The sequence below is a fragment of the Dermochelys coriacea genome, chromosome 2 (assembly GCF_009764565.3).
Source record: "Dermochelys coriacea isolate rDerCor1 chromosome 2, rDerCor1.pri.v4, whole genome shotgun sequence".
In the NCBI taxonomy this organism is placed as follows: domain Eukaryota; kingdom Metazoa; phylum Chordata; order Testudines; family Dermochelyidae; genus Dermochelys; species Dermochelys coriacea.
The window spans coordinates 22,815,857-22,842,756 of record NC_050069.1 but is presented as its reverse complement, the minus strand read 5'-3'; the positions used below and the strand labels follow the sequence as shown (position 1 = coordinate 22,842,756).

Here is a 26,900-nt window from a genome sequence, read left to right as displayed (position 1 = left end):
GTATGGGATGCATCACAATTGTGCTTTGTAGATGCCTGTTTTTTCAGAGTTCTATACTAACAAATTTTTTATTGGTTTTCAATTATTTCTTTCTGATCATATAATATTTGTATCTTAGTACAATTTTGTACTAACTTTTAGGGTGTTTTTGTACTCTTGCACAACTTTTTGTTCACGGACTTTCCTACAAACTGTATCCCAGACTCTTTTCTTATTATTTTAACTGTATTAACTCTGGAAAGAAGGATAAGTTAAGCAACTTTAACAAAAAAAAGAGGTTTTCAAGTGAGATGGATTTGATGAGGTAGATACATGAAGGTTATTCAGATGTCAAGAGAGGCATATGAGAAGCACAGGCGTGGGAACTAGGGATGCGACAGGTGCTGCAGCACCCCCAGGTTTCACTGTGAAAAGTTTGGTGTGCTGTCAGAATGAAGCTAGCATAGTTCTTGAGAATCCCATTGGTGTGAGCGGGAATTGTACTTTTTTACATTGCTTCTGAGCACACAGGGTTTGCAGTTTTGTTAGATGGCTTTCAGCACCCCCACTGTAAAAAGTGATCCAGCGTCACTGATGAGAAGGCTTTTGAACCAAGGCTCTTCGACATCTGGGACTTGGGGAGGCCAAAAGAGAGGTGCAATATTAAAGATGAGAGAGATGTCATAGATAAGGGTTTTGGCATAAGTGGGGCTAAGAGAGTGATGTACCTGAGCAATACTGCAAAGTGGTGAGATTCAGATTCACAAGTGTAAGAGATGTGAGAAAGCGGTTTCAAGGTGAAGGAAAATACTAAGATTATAGGCCAAGATGGTGTGTGATAAGAGGTAGTTCTGTTTGAAAATGTTCTCATCTAAGAAAAGCACCTCTTGAGAGACTACTTGGTATTTAGGTCTTGTATCTAAATCAAAAACAGCTAAATATAATTCACTATTGCTTTTGGTGTGAAAAGCATTTCTATGGCTCTTCATAAACATCTGAAATGAAGGGTTCTTTAATGAAATTACTGACATTAACTACTACATCGGGTTTTTAAAAAAATATATAGGTATATTTGTCTTTAACGTTTTAGTAAAATAAATGCCATAATATGACATTGTGTATGAATCCTTTTTGTGTCTTTCATTAGTTTAGCTAAAATCTTGGAGATATAGAAACCAACTGAAAGAAAAAGTAGTAACTCAAATAAGCGCACATTTAGGATTACATTAAGTAACTTTCATGTTATATATACCACCAAATGCTTTACCTGTAAGAGCCTCAGTGAAAAAGAAAATCAATTATTTGCGCATTTCTGTGGATGAGGTTCTCCATGCTGTGATGCCACTTTGAAACTAACAATGACGCTTGTAGTTATGATTAGTAAAGCACAAAGCTAACTGTTCCTCTTTTATTACATTTTAACTTTGAGTTGCTTACATTAATATTTGTTTAAAATTACTAACCACAATCTTCGGTATATAAGCGTCTTATCTGGTCTACTTGTTTGTTACATTAGTGTTACCAATCTGGCCTTTCTTAAACAAAAGAGAACAAACAGAACTAAGAAATCAATGCAAGGTCTAGTAGTATATATGGATTTCTTTCCCTGATTTTAATTTCTTGGTGTTCAGGGACATGGCATGCACGGAATGGGGGAAACTATGCATATTCCTTTCCCATTTGAGGAAGCAGAACAGCAAGGAGGTAACTGTCTTTAATGTGAATTCTGCAACAAAGACTTCAGTGCTATTGTACAATTACCTTGTATGGAGAGGCTAAACTAAATATATTAATGCCCACTTTCTAATAGCAGAGGATTACAATGTTACTAGCTGTTGATTAAAGTTGGAAGAGAAAATTGAAGGGATCCTTACATAGTGTCTACAGGGTGCTGCTCTAAATGTAGAGGAAGATAGTCTTATTGTAACCATTACCCCAACTTCCAATTAATTTACTGGCCATCTTTCTTTCCCTGCATAAACTTTCTGGGACAACACCAGCTTTTAATGCCCATCGTTGCTTGTACATGCACCTCCTTGCTGCTCTTTGTGTTGCATGCAAGTTTATTGAAAAAAACTTTTAAATCTACCTTATTCTCCACAAGACTCATTACTGCTGTGTTGCCTACAGAATACTGCAAGATGAAAACATCTAGGCAGTTGATGAGCTCTTAATTGTGCATTCAGCTAAACTATCTTGACTATTACTCTGGGGCACGACTGTAATACAGAAAATAAAAAATTGAACACGGATTTTTTTTGTTTTTTTTAAAAAAGCTTCAAGTTAATGATGTCCCTTTTAAATTTCCTAATCTTCACTTTCAAGGTCTGCACAAGCACAATTACTTTTAGTGAAGTAGAAATTTACTGATTGTGAAGTGCTTCTTAAACTTGTCTTAGTCAATCATTTTGAAGATTAAAGGGGATGGAGAGGAAGATGATGGCCATGTACAGTAGAACCTCAAAGATACGAACACCAGAATTATGAACTTGCCGGTCAACCGGATACCCTGTGGATCCAGAAGTAATCAGACAGACAGCAAATACTTTACTGCCTCGGGGCTGAAACCGGGAGCAGAGCCGTGGGGAGCCCCAAGCCTCAGCGTTCTCTTCTCCCCCCTCCCCGCCCCGGGCAGAAGCCAGGAACGGAGCCGTGGGGCTGAAGCTCTGGCATTCATCCTGGGCCAGAAGCCCCGAACCCTGGTGCCCCCCACGAGGCTGAAATCAGGTGTGGAGCTGCAGGCCTGAAGCCTCGAGCCCCTGAACTCCCTTCAGGTCTAAAGCCCTGAGCCCTGGTGCTCCTGAGGGTCAGAAGCTTGACACACCCCTACAGCTGCAGCCCCAATCCCCCCGCCCTCCCAATGTCTTGTTCAGAGTTACGGACAACCTCCATTCCCAAGTTTCCGTAATTCTGAGGTTCTACTGTATATCTAAGCTGAGCTTTCTCTATACAAAGTATGAGATTTAACACCTGAAACTGTAGATTGGTACTGGACAAAATACAAACCAACATAAACCATGCATTAGTTTCCTGATCATAGAATCATAGAATCATAGAATATCAGGGTTGGAAGGGACCCCAGAAGGTCATCTAGTCCAACCCCCTGCTCAAAGCAGGACCAAGTCCCAGTTAAATCATCCCAGCCAGGGCTTTGTCAAGCCTGACCTTAAAAACCTCTAAGGAAGGAGATTCTACCACCTCCCTAGGTAACGCATTCCAGTGTTTCACCACCCTCTTAGTGAAAAAGTTTTTCCTAATATCCAATCTAAACCTCCCCCATTGCAACTTGAGACCATTACTCCTCGTTCTGTCATCTGCTACCATTGAGAACAGTCTAGAGCCATCCTCTTTGAAACCCCCTTTCAGGTAGTTGAAAGCAGCTATCAAATCCCCCCTCATTCTTCTCTTCTGCAGACTAAACAATCCCAGCTCCCTCAGCCTCTCCTCATAAGTCATGTGCTCTAGACCCCTAATCATTTTTGTTGCCCTTCGCTGTACTCTTTCCAATTTATCCACATCCTTCCTGTAGTGTGGGGCCCAAAACTGGACACAGTACTCCAGATGAGGCCTCACCAGTGTCGAATAGAGGGGAACGATCACGTCCCTCGATCTGCTCGCTATGCCCCTACTTATACATCCCAAAATGCCATTGGCCTTCTTGGCAACAAGGGCACACTGCTGACTCATATCCAGCTTCTCGTCCACTGTCACCCCTAGGTCCTTTTCCGCAGAACTGCTGCCGAGCCATTCGGTCCCTAGTCTGTAGCGGTGCATTGGATTCTTCCATCCTAAGTGCAGGACCCTGCATTTATCCTTATTGAACCTCATTAGATTTCTTTTGGCCCAATCCTCCAATTTGTCTAGGTCCTTCTGTATCCTATCCCTCCCCTCCAGCGTATCTACCACTCCTCCCAGTTTAGTATCATCCGCAAATTTGCTGAGAGTGCAATCCACACCATCCTCCAGATCATTTATGAAGATATTGAACAAAACGGGCCCCAGGACCGACCCCTGGGGCACTCCACTTGACACCGGCTGCCAACTAGACATGGAGCCATTGATCACTACCCGTTGAGCCCGACAATCTAGCCAGCTTTCTACCCACCTTATAGTGCATTCATCCAGCCCATACTTCCTTAACTTGCTGACAAGAATGCTGTGGGAGACCGTGTCAAAAGCTTTGCTAAAGTCAAGAAACAATACATCCACTGCTTTCCCTTCATCCACAGAACCAGTAATCTCATCATAAAAGGCGATTAGATTAGTCAGGCATGACCTTCCCTTGGTGAATCCATGCTGACTGTTCCTGATCACTTTCCTCTCCTCTAAGTGCTTCAGGATTGATTCTTTGAGGACCTGCTCCATGATTTTTCCAGGGACTGAGGTGAGGCTGACCGGCCTGTAGTTCCCAGGATCCTCCTTCTTCCCTTTTTTAAAGATGGGCACTACATTAGCCTTTTTCCAGTCATCCGGGACTTCCCCCGTTCGCCACGAGTTTTCAAAGATAATGGCCAAGGGCTCTGCAATCACAGCCGCCAATTCCTTCAGTACTCTCGGATGCAATTCGTCCGGCCCCATGGACTTGTGCACGTCCAGCTTTTCTAAATAGTCCCTAACCACCTCTATCTCTACAGAGGGCTGGCCATCTCTTCCCCGTTTTGTGTTGCCCAGCACAGCAGTCTGGGAGCTGACCTTGTTAGTGAAAACAGAGGCAAAAAAAGCATTGAGTACATTAGCTTTTTCCACATCCTCTGTCACTAGCTTGCCTCCCTCATTCAGTAAGGGGCCCACACTTTCCTTGGCTTTCTTCTTGTTGCCAACATACCTGAAGAAACCCTTCTTGTTACTCTTGACATCTCTTGCTAGCTGCAGCTCCAGGTGCGATTTGGCCCTCCTGATATCTTTCCTACATGCCCGAGCAATATTTTTATACTCTTCCCTGGTCATATGTCCAACCTTCCACTTCTTGTAAGCTTCTTTTTTATGTTTAAGATCCGCTAGGATTTCACCATTAAGCCAAGCTGGTCGCCTGCCATATTTACTATTCTTTCGACTCATCGGGATGGTTTGTCCCTGTAACCTCAACAGGGATTCCTTGAAATACAGCCAGCTCTCCTGGACTCCCTTCCCTTTCATGTTAGTCCCCCAGGGGATCCTGGCCATCTGTTCCCTGAGGGAGTCAAAGTCTGCTTTCCTGAAGTCCAGGGTCCGTATCCTGCTGCTTACCTTTCTTCCCTGCGTCAGGATCCTGAACTCAACCAACTCATGGTCACTGCCTCCCAGATTCCCATCCACTTTTGCTTCCCCCACTAATTCTACCCGGTTTGTGAGCAGCAGGTCAAGAAAAGCGCTCCCCCTAGTTGGCTCCCCTAGCACTTGCACCAGGAAATTGTCCCCTACGCTTTCCAAAAACTTCCTGGATTGTCTATGCACCGCTGTATTGCTCTCCCAGCAGATATCAGGAAAATTAAAGTCACCCATGAGAATCAGGGCATGCGATCTAGTAGCTTCCGTGAGTTGCCGGAAGAAAGCCTCATCCACCTCATCCCCCTGGTCCGGTGGTCTATAGCAGACTCCCACCATGACATCACTCTTGTTGCACACACTTCTAAACTTAATCCAGAGACACTCAGGTTTTTCCACAGTTTCGTACCGGAGCTCTGAGCAGTCATACTGCTCCCTTACATACAGTGCTACTCCCCCACCTTTTCTGCCCTGCCTGTCCTTCCTGAACAGTTTATAACCATCCATGACTGTACTCCAGTCATGTGAGTTATCCCACCAAGTCTCTGTTATTCCAATCACGTCATAATTCCTTGACATCACCAGGACCTCCAGTTCTCCCTGCTTGTTTCCAAGGCTTTGTGCATTTGTATATAAGCACTTGAGATAACCTGTTGATCGCCCCTCATTCCCAGTATGAGGCAGGAGCCCTCCCCTCACAGACCTTCCTGCCTGTGCTTCCTCCCGGTATCCCGCTTTCCCACTTACCTCAGGGCTTTGGTCTCCTTCCCCCGGTGAACCTAGTTTAAAGCCCTCCTCACTAGGTTAGCCAGCCTGCTGGCAAAGATGTTCTTCCCTCTCTTCGTAAGATGGAGCCCGTCTCTGCCCAGCACTCCTCCTTCATGGAACACCATCCCATGGTCAAAGAATCCAAAGCCTTCTCTCCGACACCACCTGCGTAGCCATTCGTTGACCTCCACGATTCGACGGTCCCTACCCAGGCCTTTTCCTTCCACGGGGAGGATGGACGAGAACACCACTTGCGCCTCCAACTCCTTTATCCTTCTTCCCAGAGCCACGTAGTCCGCAGTGATCCGCTCAAGGTCATTCTTGGCAGTATCATTGGTGCCCACGTGGAGAAGCAGGAAGGGGTAGCGATCCGAGGGCTTGATGAGTCTCGGCAGTCTCTCCGTCACATCACGAATCTTAGCCCCTGGCAAGCAGCAGACTTCTCGGTTTTCCCGGTCAGGGCGGCAGATAGATGACTCAGTCCCCCGGAGGAGAGAGTCCCCGACCACCACCACCCGCCTTCTCCTCTTGGGAGTGGTGGTCGTGGAACCCCCAACCTCAGGACATCACATCTCATGCCTCCCAACCAGCGGAGTCTCCTTCCGCTTTCTCCCCCCAGACATATCATCTGGTCCACTCTCCGCATTGGTACCTGTGGAGAGAACATGAAAGCGGTTAGTTACCTGTGTCTGTGTTACTGGAACCCGGACATTCCGCTTACCTCTTCTGGAGGTCACATGTTGCCAAGCTTCTTCACTGGCCTCTTGGCTCCTCTGTGCAACCTGCTCTACATCTTTAGAGCTTTGTGCCCCTAGAAGGCTATCCTGAGTTTGGTCCAGAAAATCCTCAGTCTCTCGTATACAACGCAGGGTCGTTACCTGTTGCTCCAGACCTTCAATCTTCTCTTCCAATATGGAGACCAGCTTGCACTTTGTACAGACAAAGTCGCTTCTGTCCTGTGGAAGAAAGACAAACATGGCACATCCAGTGCAGGTCACAACAGCTGAATCCCCCCCTTCCATATCACCTACCTACTACGGAGCTTCCTCAGAGACGTTGGCAAGATGTAAGCCTCCCTGGGCTCACTCCAGGCGAACTCCCAGGCAAACTCCTGCTGTGAGCTGCTCTGCTGTCCCCGCTGCTCAGCTGGTTCGCGAGGCTCTGGCTATTTTTAAACAGCCAGGCTTCCCTGACGCAAACACACAGACACCCTAATGCCCGCCCCCTGCAGGCTAGCAGCCAATCAGACACTCACTCAGGCTCCCTCCCAGCAAACACACGCTCGGATACTTCCTCAGCAAGCAAACACACACACTCGGATACTTACCAGTCCCAGGCAAACTCCTGCTGTGAGCTGCTCTGCTGTCCCCGCTGCTCCGCTGGTTCGCTGCCGCTCAGCTGGTTCGCGAGGCTCTGGCTATTTTTAAACAGCCAGGCTTCCCTGACGCAAACACACAGACACCTGATCTGAGTCTAAATCCAGTTTATTTGTTTAGGTTTACAATGAGCTATTTCCTACATTCACTTCTCCTCCTGTTGGTCTTTGGCAAAGTGGCCCACATCCTTTCACCTTGATCCTCAGATGAAAAGTTTTGAGCTGAAAGCCAGAGAGGTCTTTCTCACTCCCCCTTTCTCGTTCTGGGTTTTGACATCCAGCTGTTGATGCCAGTAATTCCTCCATGACCAGACTCAAAACCTGGGAGCACTGCAGTATTATCTTGTGCTTCATAACGTACCTCACATAAACTCCAGGCCAAAGTATTGTGGAAGATCCAGATTGCATCTTAGTGGAAGAGATGGACATCAGTGAGGTCCAGCATTGAAATTGCTGCACTCTGCCATCTAGCTGAAGGTGTGGAGAAAATGGCACCCACTAATTCTTGCATTCTCTCTTCCCTCCTTGCCACTATATCTTAAGGTACTATGTTGTTTTTGGAATGGGGAAGAAGAAGCGATCTATTTACCCAGTTTCCCATACCATACCCATCATCATGATATCTGAACCTAGGAGCTACAGAAGAAAGGGAAATCTCCAAATGCCTAAATGAACCGCCATCAGAAGTCTAGCCCTGACTTCCTGGATATTAACTATAGTTGTGCTATGGTTGCTCTACTACCTTCTTGCAGTGATGCAAAGGCAAACTTGTGTGCTTTTTTTCTCTGCTAGACTTCTCTCGTGTGAATATGGGCGTTCATAAAGCATTGAGAATATTAAGCAACAAAGTGGATTTGCAGCATTTTTGTGGATATGTTACCATGTTGAATCCTTCCAGTCGACACGCAAACAGAAAGCTGAGTGATGCTTCTGATGGAAAAGGTTAGTCAACAGTGAAGACTATTTGTCTTTGGCGGTCAATTTCTTTGAATTCATATGCCCCTTTTAAACAAAAAGCAAGGTGTATAAATTTATTGTTTAGAATATAGTAATAAGTACAAAACGAAATCTTCTCTTAAAACAGTCAGCTCTTTAATGTTTTATTTTGAAAATAAAACTCTATTTAAGTAGAAGTGATGGAGATCCCTAGTTTCCTTTGATTATTTTAGTGCCAAACCAGATCCAAGTAAGATCCTTGTGTTTTTCTTTATTCCTTTATGCCATGCATCCTTAGGTAAATAGTTTGAGGTACTTCATGTTCATTATCAATACATCACATATGAGTAAAATTTGTATATTCTATACATCAGGAGGTAACTAAGCTTATGTTCCACTAAATATTATTAAATATCTTAAATTTAGGTGAGCTTGAATTGGCATCAGGATCTGATGTAAATGGGAGCACAGAATCATTTGAAATTGTTGTTGAAGACACATCTGTGGATTCTGTAGCTAAGCAAAGTCCTGAAGGTAAGATCTTACAAATGACCTATATTATTTACTGGAAGAAAATTTCTCCCTTAGATATTTCTGTCCAGACAGAAATCTAATATTAAAGTATCTAAACACACAATACAAGCATTGCCTAATGTCTCCTCTAATGCTTTTAAGCAAATAGTACACATTTAAAAAAAAAAGTTAATGTATTTGACACATTGATATATAGATAGTGCAATACTGTTAATATGTTTTAATGCAGACCTCTTGAATCTTTTTTTTGGCTCAGAATTGCTTGAAGTGTTCTGTCTTGTAAATATTGTGCAAGTTTTATAAAGAATGGGAGATAGGAACCTTTTGGTACAGTTCAGCTACTGACTTTCAATTTTTATTTTTTGTAGAGAGAACTGATCTGGGTTAAAATTTTCAGGGTCAATTTACTGTTCTCTTCAGAAAACATTTTAGTCTCTTGTTTATGTCTTGTAGTTCCCACAACAGAACTGGAATGGGTTCCCCTGGAATTATGCTTTGGAATTCCACTGTTTAGCTCTGAATTAAACCGGAAAGTCTGCAGAAAAATTGCTACCCATGGACTATGTAGAAAAGAAAGGTGAGGTTTCTTTTGCACAGCCATTGTGTGCAGAACATATCTGTGCTTTGGCAATGCAATAAATTAAAATTTGAAACTGTAGTACTGTATCATGTTATTACATTGTAGGAGTCACTTTTAGGCTCCAGGATACTTGCTGTAATATACATTCCCATAGCTCATTGATCATAGCTCAAGCCCTAGGAATATTTGGCTGCTTTTGTCAGCGTGGGCATCATACCATAATGTATGGCAGTGGTTCTCAGACTAGGGCTGCCGCTTGTTCAGGGAAAGCCCCTGGTGGGCTGGGCCGGTTTGTTTACCTGCTGCGTCCGCAGGTTCGGCCGATCGCAGCTCCCACTGGCCGCGGTTTGCCGCTCCAGGCTAATGGGGGCTGTGGGAAGCGGCACAGGCCGAGGGATGTGCTGGCCCCATTGGCCTGGAGCGGCCAACCGCGGCCAGTGGGAGCCGCAATCGGCCGAACCTGCGGATGCGGCAGATAAACAAACTGGCCCGGCCTGGCAGGGGCTTTCCCTGAGCAAGCGGTGGCCCTAGTTAGAGAACCACTGATGTATGTGGTGTGTGAGTGGAGATTAGGCTACTTAAAATCTTGCTTTGCAATCTATCTTTATTGTAGATTAAACTTCACATTGCAATTGATTAATATAGCAAAATGTTTTTTGCAAGGAATTTTATTTTACTTTGGAGACTATAGGAAATTGGATTTCTGATGGTAATTCGTTTCTTCTCTTGCTCAATGAGGTCTCTGACAGACAGTTTAATTGCAACGGTTTCACTGAAATGCAGCACCTTCGATTAGATTATATTTCTTAAATTAATGGTGGCTTCTTTATGTGTGAATAAATACAGTCCTTTGTAGAGGGACAGGGCAGAGGGAAGTAGCCACAGAGAGCCTTTACACAAGCTTCCCTCTCATCATCAAAATATCAGCAAAACTCAAATTCCGTAAGAGCTAATAATGTAGTAGCTTTACTGCATTTGATATTGGGAAGGCAGTTCTTATGCATTATAACAAAATCTTATGGACTTAAGTGATGGCCACTGATTTGTATTCCTCATTTTGAAGGTGGCTTTTCATTATAGTTCGTCTTTTCTTGGCAAAATGTGTCTGATTTAGGGGCACAATTTTAGAGGCTGTGTTATGGCCATTTGAAAATGTGACCCTAATAGGCCTCTGCAGTGAGGATCTTACAGGTAAATAGGTTGCTTGTCACCTTTATTGGAGCTTTTGCTGTGTTGCATTTTAAGAAGTAACTTATGCTAAGAACCACAATATATCATAACTTTTTAGAACGGTCTAGCATAAGAAGCAAGAATAAAATGTAATGTATTATTCATGCTTCGTGTACATTATACATATTGAGTAAAAACTTTCAACCACACCTTTTTATCATAGTAACAAACATAAATAGCTTCAGGAAATTGGATATTCACTTGTTGAATGGAACAAAACCCAGGCAGTTAAAAGCAGGGAGGGGGGGGTTGTAGTTTAGTTAGCAATTTCCCTTCTTCTACAATGATAATATTACATTATTCTGTTTTATTTTAACAAGTGGTGTTAAGAACCATTAGAGCTGCTCTTAAGATCATGAGCCTGGTATTCTAGTTCATTACAGTAACAATATGTATCAGCGCACGTGCACTTTTTTTAGACACGTGCTATGTTTTACAGCTTTTCCTTTTTTCATTTTGGCAGCCTTCAAAAACTCTTGCATTCCAGTAGAAAGCTGTGTCTACAGGTTCTTAACTTTGTTTATTCATTCCAGGTAAGGGAAAAAAATCAAAATGTAGGAACTTCTGCATGGTCTGTCTTTTGGTTTTGCCTTTTTTGTTAAATATTGTGTAGAAGTTTGTGGCTTATTCATTTTTTAATGATAGAGCTATTAAAGACATTGTCATATTAAAAATCTCATTATTTTCTGAATTTTTATTGAAATAAGAGGGGGAAAATACCATTGTTTGGTTTTTTACTTGGTATGTTTTCACTGCTCTGCTCCGTGTATAATCAGTTTCCCCTGTTTTTATATGGATTTTCACAGCAAAAGGAGAGAGAGAGATTTGAAACATGCTTATAACATCCTAAATATTATTAAGGGACTCTGGGCAAGTGTAGCCTCAGGTGCTACTTACTAATCTTCTAAATATCAAGTTGATCCATATCCCTTTTAAGAGAAATATTTTTATTTAAAACTGTAATTGTTTAGTAATGAAATCTCATGTCCTAAATTTAGCCAAGTCTGAGTGACAGATGAAACATGCTGTTAAATTCTAGTTTTATTAGTTGAAGAAGTCTGGTATGTTTCTTCATGTAAACAATGTAGTGATGAGTTAATGTTAAAGAGAAAATGCGTAAAACTCTTGGCTATGTTGTGGAAGACTTTTTGTTTAAGCACATTGATGTAGCATGTTTACCTTGGAATTTCCTCTACAATGCCTCAGCATTTCTACAGTTGCCATGTAAGCATCCAACTTGTTGAAATTCTGTGATATGCACATGTGTATCCTCATATATAGTTGTTGACAAGTTCTTTCCTATGTCTGTTGGTACTTGTAAGGCGGTTGCAGCTGTCCCTCCGTCCGTCTGGAAGGGAGGCCACACTCCCTTGCTACAAGCCCTCTGGAAGGGCACTGTTTGGAGGGAATTCGCATCGGGGTCTCCGCCACTTGGCGGGGTAACACAGTAGTGAGTCTAGGGGCCGTGGTCCTCTGACTGGCCAAGGCACCATACAATTAGAGGGCTCTAGCCTACAATCGGGGTACAGCAGCAATGTCTATAGGCCCTGGCCCTCAGACAGTGCGGGGCAGCAAGGAGGCTCTGGCTGGTATTCAGAACAGAGCAGTAACGAGTCTATTAGTCCAGACCTTCAAACAGGATGGGGCAGCAAGTCTATATGCCAGGCCCTCCGACAGGGCACAGCAGCAAAGTCCAGAGGCTCTGGCCTATAGTCAGGACAGAGCAATAAGCGCAAACAGGGTGGGGCAGCAAACAGTCGGGGGGTCCTGGCTCTGGCGGACCGCCAACAAACGCAGGCCTCTTGGCCTATGGTGGGGAGGCTGCCACCCCAGGGGTAGGGTGGCAGGGGTAGGGGGATGTGGGTCTCCCTGACTCCACCGTGTCCCAGCCCAGGGCCCTAACCGTGGCGGAGTGGTCCGTCAGTGGGGAAACCTGGCTGCAATACGCTCGCCAGCTGTCGGTCAGGAACACAACAGAACTATATTTGGCGCCCCTGGGCTACTTCCTACACTTCTGGGTCTTGGGGGTCATTGTCAGTCTTGCTGGGATAAACAGTTAAGGGCAGCCCCAACAATTCCTTGGCGTCTCCAGTGACCGGTAGCTCTGGCAGTCCGTCTAGATCTCGGGTGCTGCAGTGGTTGCTGTTGGGTCTGAACTCCAGCAGCGGAGAAGAGATGTCTTTCTCCTCTGGCTGCTCCTCTCCATCCGAGCTGGAGGGCCCTGTCTGTTCAACTAATAGCTAAGGACCCTATGATTAGGCTGTTTGTTCTGACTGTCGCAGTTCCAAATTAAAAAGGCAGGGGGAAGTCAGTCATTGTCAGCGGTGCCAAATGATGTGTATCAGATTTATTGGTTCCGTCTGATTTGGATATGTCTTCTGCAGTTCAGTCTCTGAGACCTAAGTCTGTTCCGTATTTGGCTTCATGTTTCAGGATTACAGAGTTGAGTCCCTCTCCAGCTCTGATGATTCCTAAGCCTGTCAGATCAGCACCATTGCCTGTATTAACTTCAGTGCCAATGTCTGATCAGAAGAAGACTATTATTATGCTGGCATGCTCTCAATATGACATCTGACTGTTGGTTGCATCTGAGTGAATGATTGCTCAGAGCGAGAAGGAGGAAGCCTTCATTGGTTCTGAGGTCTAAATCCCTTTCACCTGAAAAAGGTGTAAAATGGAAGATATTGTGAGTCTTTTCACAGAGCCATCTTTGCCTCTCCCTCCTAAGACTCGTTGAGGATTGCCAAACAGATCTTTCTCAGCTTTTAGGCATCCTCCAGTGCCGTTGCTATCTCCGGTGAGATCAATAGTGGAATAGAGGTTGAATCCACTGTTAGAAGAGGATAGAGGGAGAGTTGAAAGGTCTGAATTGTCCATATTCATGCCATCTAAGTCTGGATTTCCTCAACCTCTTGGACAGTTTCTGCTGCCTCATCCTATGTATATGTTCCCAGGTCCCAATTATTGGAGAGACTAGCAGGTCTGTGGTCTTACTGGGCTGTACTGCAAGAGTTCTTGAGTCATCCTCCGTATGGATGAAGTAGTGATATTCCAACTAATAGGGATCAGTCTCGTGGGGAATTTTTGGATCTGATTCCACCGGATCTGTCTGCAGCTCACATGGTGGTGCCTGACACTTTCTGAGTAAGAAAATGAAGAGTTACTTCCTCTTTTTGAGCATGGTTAGGTGGGTAAAGAATTTGAACCTGATTTTTCACCTGATGAGCAGGTTGGTGTTGCTTCTCTGTCTCCTCCTTCTGAGGATGCTTTACTATTTTATGAATTAATATATCGTATGGAATTTACTTTGAACTTGCCTTCAGTTTCTGTGGAAGTGGCATCACATCCAGTATTTGACATTCTTTGACATTTCAGGAAGGGGATGTTTTTACCTATGTTGGAAGGTTTCTTGCAACCTGCTAAAGCAGTTTGGGCTACCCCTGCTTCTTGTCAGCTTATCTTTAAGAAAACTGACAAATTCTCTGAAATACTGCATGAGGTGTGTTCATATTTTCATACTCACCTGTGCCAAATTCCCTGCTGGTTGCAGCAACCAGTAATAGATTCAGGTCTGATTAAGCCTGTTCGACTCCAGAAAGGAGAGCGGAAGAAAAGGTGGGGTTTTTGTTTTGTTTTTTGTTTTGTTTTAGTGATTAGGGTGACTAATTACCTGGCAGTAAATAACTTGTGCAAGAGTTACCAGATGATCAGAGGAGATCATCTCAGGGAGAACAGTGGTTTCAAAAGCCAGCTCCTAAATGACCAAAGGAGTTAGTGAATAGGAGCAGCAAATGGGAATTTTGTGAGGGAGTTTAGAGAGGGAGTTTAAGAGGCAGCTACATGTAACAAATCTACTCTAAACTTATGCCAATTCCCCCCCCTCCAAAAAAAACAAAAACAAAAATCTTGCAAGAGTAAATATAATGTAAGCAGAAATCCAGCAGGAGAGTGGAGGCTATCCAGTTTATTGCACTGAAAGCAGCATGTATAAATATCTGTCTTGTGGGCAAGTGGCATTTTTGTGCAAGCAGCTCATGGGCCTCAGAGACACTGTAGAGACAGTTGAGGCCAGAGCTGCTGAACTGGAAAAGCTAAGGGAACTGGAAGTACACAGAGGAGACTTTCAAGGACACAGTAGAACAGTCCCACCCTCAGTCTGACAGCCTTTGTGCTGTTGAAGAGGATGAAAGTCTGAGTGGAGGAGAACATTTGGAGCCAAGGGAAACAATCCCTTAGTTAGGACGCTCCTTCCAGATGGTGTCATGGTATCCTCTTGCATTGATATCCTAGGGAGAGATCCTGAGTTACTAGGAAGAGCCAGGTAATAGCAATTCAATTATTAGAAATATAGATAGTTGGGTTTGTGATGACCGGGAGAACCACATGATAAATTGTCTGCCAAGTGCAAAGTTGTAGATCTCCTGAGACATCTAGACAGACTTAAGGGGAGGAGCCAGTGATTGTGATACACATAGGAACTGACAAAGGGAAAGATAGGAGAGAGGTCTTGGAAGCCAAATTTAGGCTGCTAGATAAGAAATTAAAGTCCAGGACCTACATGATAGCATTCTCTGAAATCCTTCCAGTTCCATGCTCAGGGCTGGAAATATAGGCAGAACTGCAGGATCTCAATGGATGAAGACAGTGGTGTAGTGAGGGCAGTTTTAAGTTTATTAAACCCCTTTATTAGAAACTAGGGAACTTTTGGGGAAAGGAGGAGTCTATACAAGAAGGATGGGCTCCACCTAAACTCAGATAGAAGCAGATTGTTGTCATGTAAAATTAAAAAGGTTGTAGAAGACTCTTAGTTTAAAAAAAAAAAAAAAGAGCTGGGGGAAAACTGACAGGTGCACAGCAGCATATGATTTGGGGAGGAGACATTCCTTAGAGGAGACAACACCTTCTTTATCCTCACCACAGGACCTTCCTCTTGGTGTCTGATAATGCTTGTATACCTCAGTCCTCCAACAGTCTGCGTTCTCACTCTCAGCTCCTAGTGCCTCTTGCTTCCAGCTCCTCACACGCACACCACAAACTGAAGTGAGCTCCATTTTAAAACCCAGGTGCTCTGATTAGCCTGCCTTAATTGATTCTAGCAGCTTCTTGATTGGCTGCAGGTGTTCTAATCAGCCTGTCTTAATTGTCTCCAGAAGGTTCCTGATTGTTCTGGAATCTTCCCTTACCTTACCCAGGGAAAAGGGACCTACTGAGCCTGGGGCTAATATATCTGCCTTCTATTACTCTCCTATAGCCATCTGGCCCGACTCTATCACAGGATATAATGGGCAACATGGAAATTTGGTGGAATGAGGATAATCAATGGGACACCATTATACCATGATACCAAATATATAGGAATGACCGAGTAGGTCACGCTGGTGAGGGATTTCAGAGTGGTAGCCATGTTAGTCTGTATCAGCAAAAAAAAACACAAAAAAAACGAGGAATACTTGTGGCACCTTAGAGACTAAAATTTATTTGGGCATAAGCTTTCATGGGCTAAAACCCACTTCATCGGATGCATGCAGTGGAAAATACAGTAGGAAGATACATATACACAGAGAACATGAAAAAATGTGTGTTGCCATACTAACTGTAACAAGACCAATTAATTAAGATGGGCTATTATCAGCAGGAGGGGAAAAAAAGCAAAAACCTTTTGTAGTGATAATCAGCTGTTTGAAATGGGCCATCATGATTATCAATACAAAAGGTTTTTGTTTATTTTCCCTCCTGCTGATGATAGCCCACCAAAAACACAATAATGGGGGATTTTAGCTGTCCTTAGAATGACTGTCTATATGTCACCTCAGGGAGGGATGCAAAGAAAATTTCTAGACACCATAAATGACTGCTGCGTGGAGCAGCTTGTCCTGGAATCTGCAAGGGGAGAGACAATTCTTGATTTAGACAAGCCCAGGATCTGATCCAAAAGATGAATATGGCTGAAGCACTCAGTATTAGTGATCATAATGTAATTAAATTTAACATCCTGGTAAGGAGAAAAATACTAAAGAAACCCACCACAATACCATTTAACTTCAAAAAGAGGAATTACACAAAAATGACAAAGCCAGTTAAATTGATTTGCCCTTTGCTGGCCGGACCTTGTTCTCAGACAAGAGTGATGACACTTTGTACTCCTGTAAGAATTCCAGGGCTTGTCTTAAACATGTTTCTATTGGGGAAATCTGCAAGGCTGCTATTTGGAAGTCAGTCCATATGTTTACTAAACATTATGCTTTGGATTTGGCTTCAAGAGAGGATGCTAGATTTGGTAGAGCAGTTGTTTAATTAGGACTCTGTTTCCTTCTCCTGAGTTTACAGTATTGCTAGCCAAACTACCCATAAGTGGGAATATGCAGAGCCACTCAAAGGAGAAATTAAGGTTATTTACTAATAACCAGAGTTCTTCAATATGACTCTGCATATTCACACATCCCACACACAATTTCTCAGAGTCCTATCCTGGTTTCTCTGGGTCAGCCTCAGAAAGAACTAAGGCAGTAAAGTGCCAGTGCTCCCCTTTTATAGCCTCGCCCTCAGAACATTCAAAAGTGAGGAGAGGGCGCACGTGTGCTCCAACAGGCACTGCTTGGAGAAGGTTCTACTGTTAGGCTGCATTGGTTGGCGCATTATCCATAAATCCATCATCTCATAGACTCCTATGCTTTAAGGCCAGAAGGAACCATTGTGATCATCTAGTCTGACCTGCACATTTCAGGCCACAGAACCTCATCCACCCACTCCTGTAATAGATTCATAACCTCTGACTTAGTTACTGAATTCTTCAAATCATGATTTAAAGATTTAAAGATACAGAGAATCCACCATTTACTCTCGTTTAAACGAGCAAATGACCTATGCCCCATGCTGCAGAAGAAGGCAACCCCTCACCCCCAGGGTCTCTGCCAGTCTGACTTGGGAGGAAATTTCTTCCTGATACCAAATATGGTGATCAGTTAGACCCTGAGCATGTCGACGAGACCCACCAGCCAGATACCTGGGAAGAATTCACTGTAGTAACTCAGAGCCCTCCCCATCTAAAGTTCTATCTCCATCTGTTGGGGATATTTGCTACTAGCAGTTGTAGATAGGCCATGTGCCATTGTAGGCAACCTGAAAGAACTCCAGGTAAGTAACCTCAAGTAAGTAACCTTCATTTCTTCTTGAAGCAGATTCTTTCTGGAGTGTCAAACAGTAGTTCCGACTAGGTGCATTAAATTAGCCTCAGCCCAGACACAGATGGCAGCAGTGCAAGTGGTCTTTGAGGTCCGTTGGGAATTTGTAGCACACATGAGAAGATTGATACCCGTTAACTGACTTAATGTGCTGATGGACAAGGGAGAGTTTGATTTTCAGAGCACTGAAATTCCTTTTGTGAAGAAAGCCTATTTGGATTAGATACCTGTTTCTTAGACTGAAGAGGTATTGAAGTCCTACACAAGCCTTGCTTTAAACTCATTAGAAAAGGAAGAGAAGGAGCTTCTTGTTTAATTCAAATGTCCTGTGATGCAATTCCAACATACAGAGCATTTCAGAAGATAAAATTTGAAGACCAAACATGAAGGATCTTAACATTCTAAATTTTGTATCAATATGCAAGGAGCACTGGAAACTAGCAAGAACTAGAAGGGAGTACTAAATGATGGAGATTATTATCTGGTGGTGTAATCAGAAATCAGTAGAATGATCCACATATCTGGCATCTAAAGTAAAATGGTTTTGTATTTATAAAATACATTGCACGTGAAATCTATAAAGTTATAATACATAATGAGAGAGATGTGGGGGTGTGCTAGAGAGTTTGGTGATTGAAATACTTTTGGGTAAGGATTCCAGGAATGAAAAAGTGGAAGTGACTACAACTACCCCCCGCCCCCACCTCTTCATGCTAATCAGAATGTGAGAAATAAATATATCTACACATGCATTGTTGTTTAAGTGCCAACAATGTGTTTCTTATACAAATTATCAAGGATGATGTGGTTCCTGCTCTGATGAGTGTATAGTTTTAAATAGCCAATACAAATCAGGTAAAAGGTGCAAAACTGACAGAGGACTCACATTGGTGAGACATGATGATTTTAATGAAATGGAGCAGCATTACTAATGGGCTTTGTGGAAATGGTTTAGAGGTGTTTGAATGAGAGAGGGTGATCATCTTGCTTTTGAGAGTGTTCCCAGCATAGATGGCAGTTGGAAAAAAAGAAAGCCTAAGGATAAGAGTAGGAGACTAATATAAAGAGTCTGCCTTGCAGAGGAACAACATACAGAAATCCCAAGAAGTACAGTTCCTTGGACTTCCTTATGTTTCCTTGCAGGGCAGATGGCTCACAAGGGCCTGAAGGTAAGTTTCATGCAAGATGGGAAGGGAGCACAATTTTGTAAAGATTATTAGACTCTGACACTAGGGCAAACACCAGCTTCAGCTATGTTTTCAGTGGCTAGTTACTTACTAGTAAATGAAGTTCTCATTGAAGTTTTTTTAAATTCTACTTTGGATTTTTCCAAAAGCCTTCTTGGACCCGAGAGAGTTTGTATGTACACATAGCAGAAGAGTCAAGTAACTCCTGACACATTCAGTGGCACATGCACTTACCTGTATAAAAATTCAAAACTTCAGTGGCTGAAAGTAGCATTCATAGAACCTCCAGAATGCAGATCTGTGGCTTAAATGAGTCAATAGAACTCCAGTTAATACTAAACCACCTTAGAATCATAGACTTTAAGGTCAGAAGGGACCATTATGATCATCTAGTCTGACCTCCTGCACAACCAGGCGACAGAATCTCACCCACCCACTCCTGTAACAAACCCCTGACCTATGTCTGAGCTATTCAAGTCCTCAACTTGTGGTTTAAAGACTTCAAGGTGCAGAGAATCCTCCAGCAAGTGACTCGTGCCTCACACAGCAGAGGAAGGCAAAAAACCCCCAGGGCCTCTGCCAATCTGCTCTGGGGGAAAATTCCTTCCCGACCCCAAATATGGCGATCAGCTAAACCCTGAGCATGTGGGCAAGACTCACCAGCCAGACACCCAGGAAAGAATTCTCTGTAGTAACTCAGATCCCATCCTATTTAGCGTCCCATTGGGCATATTTACCGCTAATAGTCAAAGATCAATTAATTGCCAAAATTAGGCTATCCCATCATACCATCCCCTCCATAAACTTATCAAGCTTAGTCCTGAAGCCAGATATGTCCTTCGTTGGTCCTTTGTTCATATTTTAAAACATTGTATTTTTCCCTTTGTCTTTAGGAAGGTATTTCAACACTGGATCTGCTCTCTGACACCAATTCAAGTTTGTTTTCACAACCTACTTCTGCTGACATCGGTGTTCCACTTCCTGCCAAGAATCTAATGTTCAAAGAAGGCATGTTATCTGAATGGAATGGACAATCCCCATCCCCAGTTCTTATTGCAAATGTACTTAGAGAACAAATCAAATAGTTTGGTTTCACCATGCATTGCTCACTTAATGCCTTTTTTCTTTGTCTATTACAATTAATGTATACTGCCAACCACTAAGAAGTGTTTTGTTGCTGCAGCATAACCCATATTAAAGTAGTGTTTTTAAGTGTGTTGTGTTGCAGTACGGGGAAACACACTGTATACAACTTGTTATTCATTGGTGCATTTTCTGCTGCAACAGAAAGCTCTTCAGCTATCAGCACTATATTTGTATCTTGAGATAATCGCTATTTCTTTTATAATTCTAAACACACCTTTTTTAGGATTTCTGATTATTGTTAAATTTCTATGCTGTCACCACAAAATTGCAATAGTAATTTGATATTTCGTTGCTTATATATAAATCCTGTTTAGTTTTGTATTTTATTACTGAATTCTGTTTATAAGTAAGAGATTTGGCTCTGGAAAGGTTCAGTAGTGTTCAAATAGTAAAAATCTGGTATCATGGTGGTATTATGGGGCATTAAGAATTATTGCCGATGTCTGTATATTATGTAGATCAGCCTGATGATGATGAAGGTTTGGTTTGCTATATCAACATAACAATAATGAATTGACACTTTCTATGAGGTCTTAAGTTTTGAAGACATAAAATCCTGCTGATACCTGTAGAAAACCTTGAAAAAAGATTGGGTCAATTTCATCCTCTGTGTAATTTCATGGAGAGCAATAGAATTGCACCAGGGATTAATTTGGTTCCCTCTGTTCCTAGAAAGCTGTTTACATATATAATAGTGTATTTCTTTTGTCCCTTGTTTTATTGGAGCACTTACATGAAACTAGGATCTTTGCGCCTTAAGCATGTTAGCTTCTGTCACATGGAGTGTTGTTGGAGTCGTGTTGGACCCAGGATATTAGACACACAAGGTGGGTGAGGTGATATCTTTTATTAAAGCAACTTCTGTTGGTGAGAGACACAAGCATTTGAGCTTACATAGAGTAGACCTGAAGAAGAGCACTGTGTAAGCTTGTGTGTCTCACGAACAAAAGTTGCTCCAAAAAAAGATATTACCTCACCCACCTTGTCTTTGCTTCTGTAACTTATTCCTCACCGGAAGCTGTTCATTTATGTTTGTAATGTCGCTGTGGAAAAGAGTGATGTCACAAACCAAAAATTTTAATGGCAGAATAAACAGTTGGAGAAGACTTAATACTGAAAGAACAAAGCTTTTGGTTTTTATGTGGGTGTCCTCAATAAAGAAAAAATGCAGAAAAAAGTGCCGAAAATCTATAGGCAGATGTATTTCTTTAAATAATTCTTTTAAGTTTTCCTTAAGCCATCAACTACTCTTGACAAATATCAACTTAATCATTTCTAGGATTAGAAGGGTTCCTCCCTAGAGGTGGGAGGAATTTGTTCAGTGTTACTTCATTTTAGTTTATACTAACTCTGCAAGGTGGTTTCCTGCCCATTTAAATACATCATATTCAGTTAAGCATACTAGGAAAACAACAAGTATGTAGAATATTTTGAAGATTAGTGTCTAAAAATTTCTGATGACTTTTTGTTTACTGTAATTCATTCATATATTATCTTTAAAATGAAATTGAACTATACTGTCAGCACCTGCCTGCAGTTTAAGCAATTATTGGACCAAGAACCTGTGCAACATGCAGTGCTGGAAATTGTACATGGTAAATGTAGTAATGTTCGGTTTTTGTATTTGATAAGAGGGTAAGATGAAAATATTTGATGTGATATATGTTTTAAAAGAGGGGGGGGGTAGCACCCTAATGTGATAGAACAGTGATTTAAATTAGAATGGAATCTTCAGTTATTTCCTTATTTCTCACTTGGTTAACATTCCTATTAAGTGTAAATGTGGGCTTTCTTTCCGGCTGAGAAACTGGAAGTTGTAAGTACTTCAGTATGGTCAGTGCAATGCTCTTCTCACGTTTGTCTCTTCTCCTTTTATATTTTACCAGTAGCAGTTGAACTTGCTTATTCTGCACATATTACAGAGCTTGACTTCATGTGTTGATTAGTGTGTACGCGACAATAAAAAAGGTTGACTTTTTTTTATTGGACATGTACAAATTGTCCATATTTTTAAATTGATACTGGTTGTCTTACTGCCTTCAAAGGAAATTAAAAAGAAAAAATAGAAATGCTACATGTTATTTATGGATATTAGTAAGGGGGGAAATAGTATAGAAAGCAGACCATAGTCTGATCTGTCTGAGAATTAATATCTTACATGAAGACATTAATCCACCATCTAACACAGTGAAGGGACCTATACTGAAGGTGATGCTTTACATTTTCAGTATTGTAGGCATTATTTGAAATACTGCAGTGAGCTTTTGTAGTTTAGCTAGCAGCAAACTTTATATCGGCTGTCACCTGTACATTGTATATATACAGATAGGTACAATTATGGTAGCTCATGTAAAAGTCTGTCATCTGCAACCTCAAAATTAATGGAATAATTTTTTTTAAAATTTGTTTTTAATTCTCCACTATTATTGGCTTAAATATTCATACTTGGATACCTAAAGTTAGGCTTCTAAATAAAAGTAGCCTGATTAGCAGAATTGCTGAATACCTACAAATCTGACTGTTAACAATAAGAGCTGCAGGTACTTGGCAGCTTTTCAAAATTAAGCTACTCTTATTTAGGTGCTTTAAGATGAATTTAGAAACCTAACTATAGACCCACAGGCTTGGAAATTTTACTGAATAGGTGACTACCAAAGAAAGACCTGAAACTATCATAAACTCAACTGCAACTGTAATATTGGGTATGGTCCAGAGGCTTTATTCAAAGTACAACATTTTGTTTTAAATGTGGTGTAAACAACGGCAAGACCTCCATTCAGACCAAAATAATCTTTTGATATTGTTATTAAGAATAAAGACAATATAACTTTTTTCTTGAAATGATTTATTAATTGTGGAAAATCAAGTTAATAATATTTTAAAATTTATTTTAGACATCTACCTTCCAAGAAGTCTATTAAGTTTAAAGAAAAAAGTGGTTTGCTTTGTGCTTTGGGAATAGTTCGGTCAACCTAAGCAGTATTTTAGCTGGATTTATCTTGAGATACAGGAGCCAACTAACAAAATTTCATTTTGGTTTCTATCAATTAATGGCTCAAAAATTCTCTCTGGCATTGTTCTCAAATCTTTTTTTCTTTTCTTGTTCAGTGTTTCTAACACAGTTTGTATTCTGAAGGTTCTCAAGTACAACTGTAACTCAATACAGTTGATTTTTTTCTGGTATGACATTGTTAATAGTATATATTGAAATGTACAAAATCTTGTGTTCAGTTAAATTATTGGCACATGTAACAAATGTTTACAAATAAAATATGTTGTAGATCAAAACACGGCAAAATGCTTTTCCCTTTCAGGTGTGTTTCTTCTGGATATGGCAGTAAAATGTGGCACTTATGGATTGAAGCACCATTAACCAGTTATAGTAATCTCCATAATATATTATCAGAGTATCTCCAGCAATATCTTGCTATTATATCTTGTAGTAGCAAAATCTTCAGACATTTAGTTTTATCAGAAGATAAATTCAGTCATTGCAATATCTTTCCTCCTAAACCCTCTTCTCCATTGGTTTTCAGAGAGATGATCATGGAGCATAAAAACAGCACCCTGTAGCTCCCCATCCAGCCATGATTCTTCCATGAAGAGCCAAAGAACTTCCTGAGACCCAGCTTTGGCCCCATATCCTCTATTAATTTGCCCCCAGAAAAGACACTAACTTAACAAGGCATCATTGAGCTCTCAAATTAGGATTCTGATCAGCAAAGCACTTACGCATGGGTGTAAATTTAGGCAATTAGACTACTTACATAGTTTAGTATCCTGGTGACTCAGGGCCTCAGCAAAGCACTTAAAAACATGCTTAATTCCCACTGACTTCACTTCATATTTAAAATTAAGGGGATAATACCAAGTACACTCAGAGCCAGCTTTGAAGAGTACAGAATATGTTGAAATTATTACACAACTAAGTATTCAGGTGTGAATCTTTTTTTTTTTTAGTCCTGATTCAGGCCAATAAAGTAACTATCACATTATAGAATCTCAGCACTCTGGTACTTGAATCCAGTTGCAAACCCTTCCAAAAAGCTCAGGCTGGTATTTGACTTTTAGAAAGTTGACCTGTGTTCTTGAATATAGGAAAGCTTTTGACCTTTTGTTTAGCTATAGAAGAAGAGAAATGAGATTTCTGCTTCATTAAAGTAATCATTTTTGATCCTTTCTGAACTCTGTCGTATAGCAGAATGGCAATTACAAAGAAACAAGCAAAACCATTCAGAAATGAAAAGAAACACTAGTTTTAGATCTGCTCACATTAAATCTCTTCACTTCACTTTACCACTCTTCAAGAAGTAAAAGAATAAAATATCAAATAAATTTGCACATTCTATGTATTGCATATGTCAAGCATTCACCTATTTGCTATTGTACATCCAGCAACTCTTACTCATTTAATCCCATAGTGAACTGTTAAAGACCAAGAGGTCCTATACATTAGAAGTTTGCTCAACTCTGTTCAGAACTGTCAAGTTTTATAAGATGAACCAGCTGGGAATTGTCCTCTTCTACCAGACTGAAAATGTAGGCTCCAGGCCCTATTATGAATTTACCAAAGTCAGTGTAATCTGCAAGGACAGAAGGTGTTTGTTTTTATTTATTTATTTATTTAGTAGGGTACAGAAGGGGAAAGAATTCAGTGATAATTCATGGTAACAAACATAAGGATTTTTAGAATTTTCTCTTTTATGCTGCTCCTAAAAATCACCCTTAACACCTATTGATTTCAATGTAATTGTTTCAGAGTAGCAGCCATGTTAGTCTGTATTCGCAAGAAGAAAAGGAGTACTTGTGGCACCTTAGAGACTAACAAATTTATTAGAGCATAAGCTTTCGTGAGCTACAGCTCACTTCATCGGATGCATATGTATGTACTCCTTTTCTTTTTGTGAATGTAATTGTTGTAATTTTAATTTTGAAACACATTATAAATGCATAGCATCTAACTTCATCTTTCTGCTAGTCTTTAAGAAAGCTCAAGTTTCATGATTTAAGCAGCACCCAGTTGTGTGATTTGGGTAGGGCAGGATTAGGCCCTAAATGAATTCCCCAAAGTCTAAATAGAACTGTAAGTGGAGATATTTTTTTTAAGTACAACTGTTGTCCTTTGGGTGTCAGTATTTCACTTTAATACCTGTCACTCAACAACAAACTATTAGAGATTTATCTTTTCTGTAAAGATCCTGCATGTATCATATTCTTATGTTTTTTAAATCCTTGGTTTGGAATCTTGCTCATTGAGTCATAAATTAACTATATAAACAGAGCTCTTTGACAAGTGAATAATTTATCAAATCTATTTGAAGAATAAAACATTTTTGGAATATAATTTAAAAATCAAAACACTGGTTGAATAACACAACATATTTTTGTCAGCTATTTTATTTGAATGATGCCATTCATCAAATACATTGTTCAACTAAATAGTATTAGATCAGCTGTATTAATAAACATTACCAGTACAGCTAGACAAAAATTTTTTTGGTTTGGTGACAGTTAAAAAAAAAATCCAGTTTGGGTTGAACTGAATCTGAATTTGTTTTGGAATTTTTGGTGAATTGAAAAAGTCCATTTTTGGGTCTGTTCCAGAGCAGGAATTCAAACCTAGGTCTTCTATGTCCCAGGTGAGGGTCCTAATCACTGGGCTAAAGATTATAACAGGTAGGAATAGGGGGAGCAGGTTACCACCACCTCCTCCTTTGGCCATTTTGTGAATGGCCAAAAACATTTCTTTCAAATTCACAAGTTGTTTTGGATTGACCAAAACTACATTTTTTTTGGCAAATAAACTATTTGAAAAACTTTTCCCAGCTCTAATTAGCAGTGCACTATGGTGTCTGTTGGCTCAGATGGCAGTGAGGAAGGCAATGGGGAGGTGACAGAACCAATGACAACAGTGATAAGGCAGCCCATGATGGTAGTGACCAGGAAACCTATGACGACAATGAACCAGGGCAATGACAAGGACAGGGATGGAGTCCAAGACAGAAGTGACCTGGGAGTTGATGATAGTGGCAGAACCCAGGATAGTGGTGGTGACATGGCAATGGAACCCAGGTGGGAGGCATCAGAACCAATGATGGCAGTGGAGCCACAGCAATGATGAGGACTGGGAGGAAGCCAACAATGGCAATGACCAAGAAGCTGATGGTGAAGATTAGAATGGCAACAGAGAGGGAGCCAGCAACAGCAGTGGAGAGCAGAACGGTGGCAACAAGCGCGTCTGATGGTGATGGAGCCAACGATGGTAACAAGGACTGCAGTGGGGCTGAGGAGAGAGGTGATGGAACCAAGGATGGAGGTGGCAATGGAGGCCAGGATGGAATCGATATGGGAGGTGAAGAGCCAATGACAGGGATAACCAGGAAGCTGATGACCGTGGTGGAGCCAAGAATGGCAACACGTTCCAAGCCAGCTGTGACGAGGGAACCAATGATGGCGGCAGAGTCAGGACAACAGCGACAATTAGGGAGTCAGTGATGGCAACAGAGCCCAGGATGGAAACAACAAGGAAGATGAAGAGACCTGTTGACGGAGCTGACAGTAAAGCCAATGGAACCCAGGATGATGGTGACCAGGAGTTAGATGATGCGTGTGACTGTGGCATAGCCCAGGTCAGCAATGTTGGTGACCAGGGATTCAATGACAGTAACAGAGTCCAGGACAGAGGCGACAAGGGAGCAATGATGATGGAGCCCAGGACAGTGATGAAGATGATGGCAGAG

The 26,900-nt window shown here is 41.6% G+C and overlaps 1 protein-coding gene across 3 annotated transcripts in view; it reads left to right on the top strand.

The window, feature by feature from the left end:
- The window catches only part of FAM91A1 (family with sequence similarity 91 member A1), a 58,204-nt gene extending 34,756 nt beyond the window's left edge, over positions 1–23,448 (top strand). For all 3 annotated transcript variants that reach the window (XM_038391357.2, XM_043507376.1, XM_043507377.1), the window contains 6 exons: positions 1,611–1,683; positions 8,159–8,308; positions 8,729–8,836; positions 9,290–9,413; positions 11,110–11,179; positions 19,908–23,448. In XM_038391357.2, coding sequence (XP_038247285.1) covers positions 1,611–1,683; positions 8,159–8,308; positions 8,729–8,836; positions 9,290–9,413; positions 11,110–11,179; positions 19,908–20,099 — 717 coding nt within the window. In that variant the 3' untranslated portion in view covers positions 20,100–23,448. The remainder of the gene's footprint in view (positions 1–1,610; positions 1,684–8,158; positions 8,309–8,728; positions 8,837–9,289; positions 9,414–11,109; positions 11,180–19,907) is intronic.
- Positions 23,449–26,900: the final 3,452 nt, after the last annotated feature.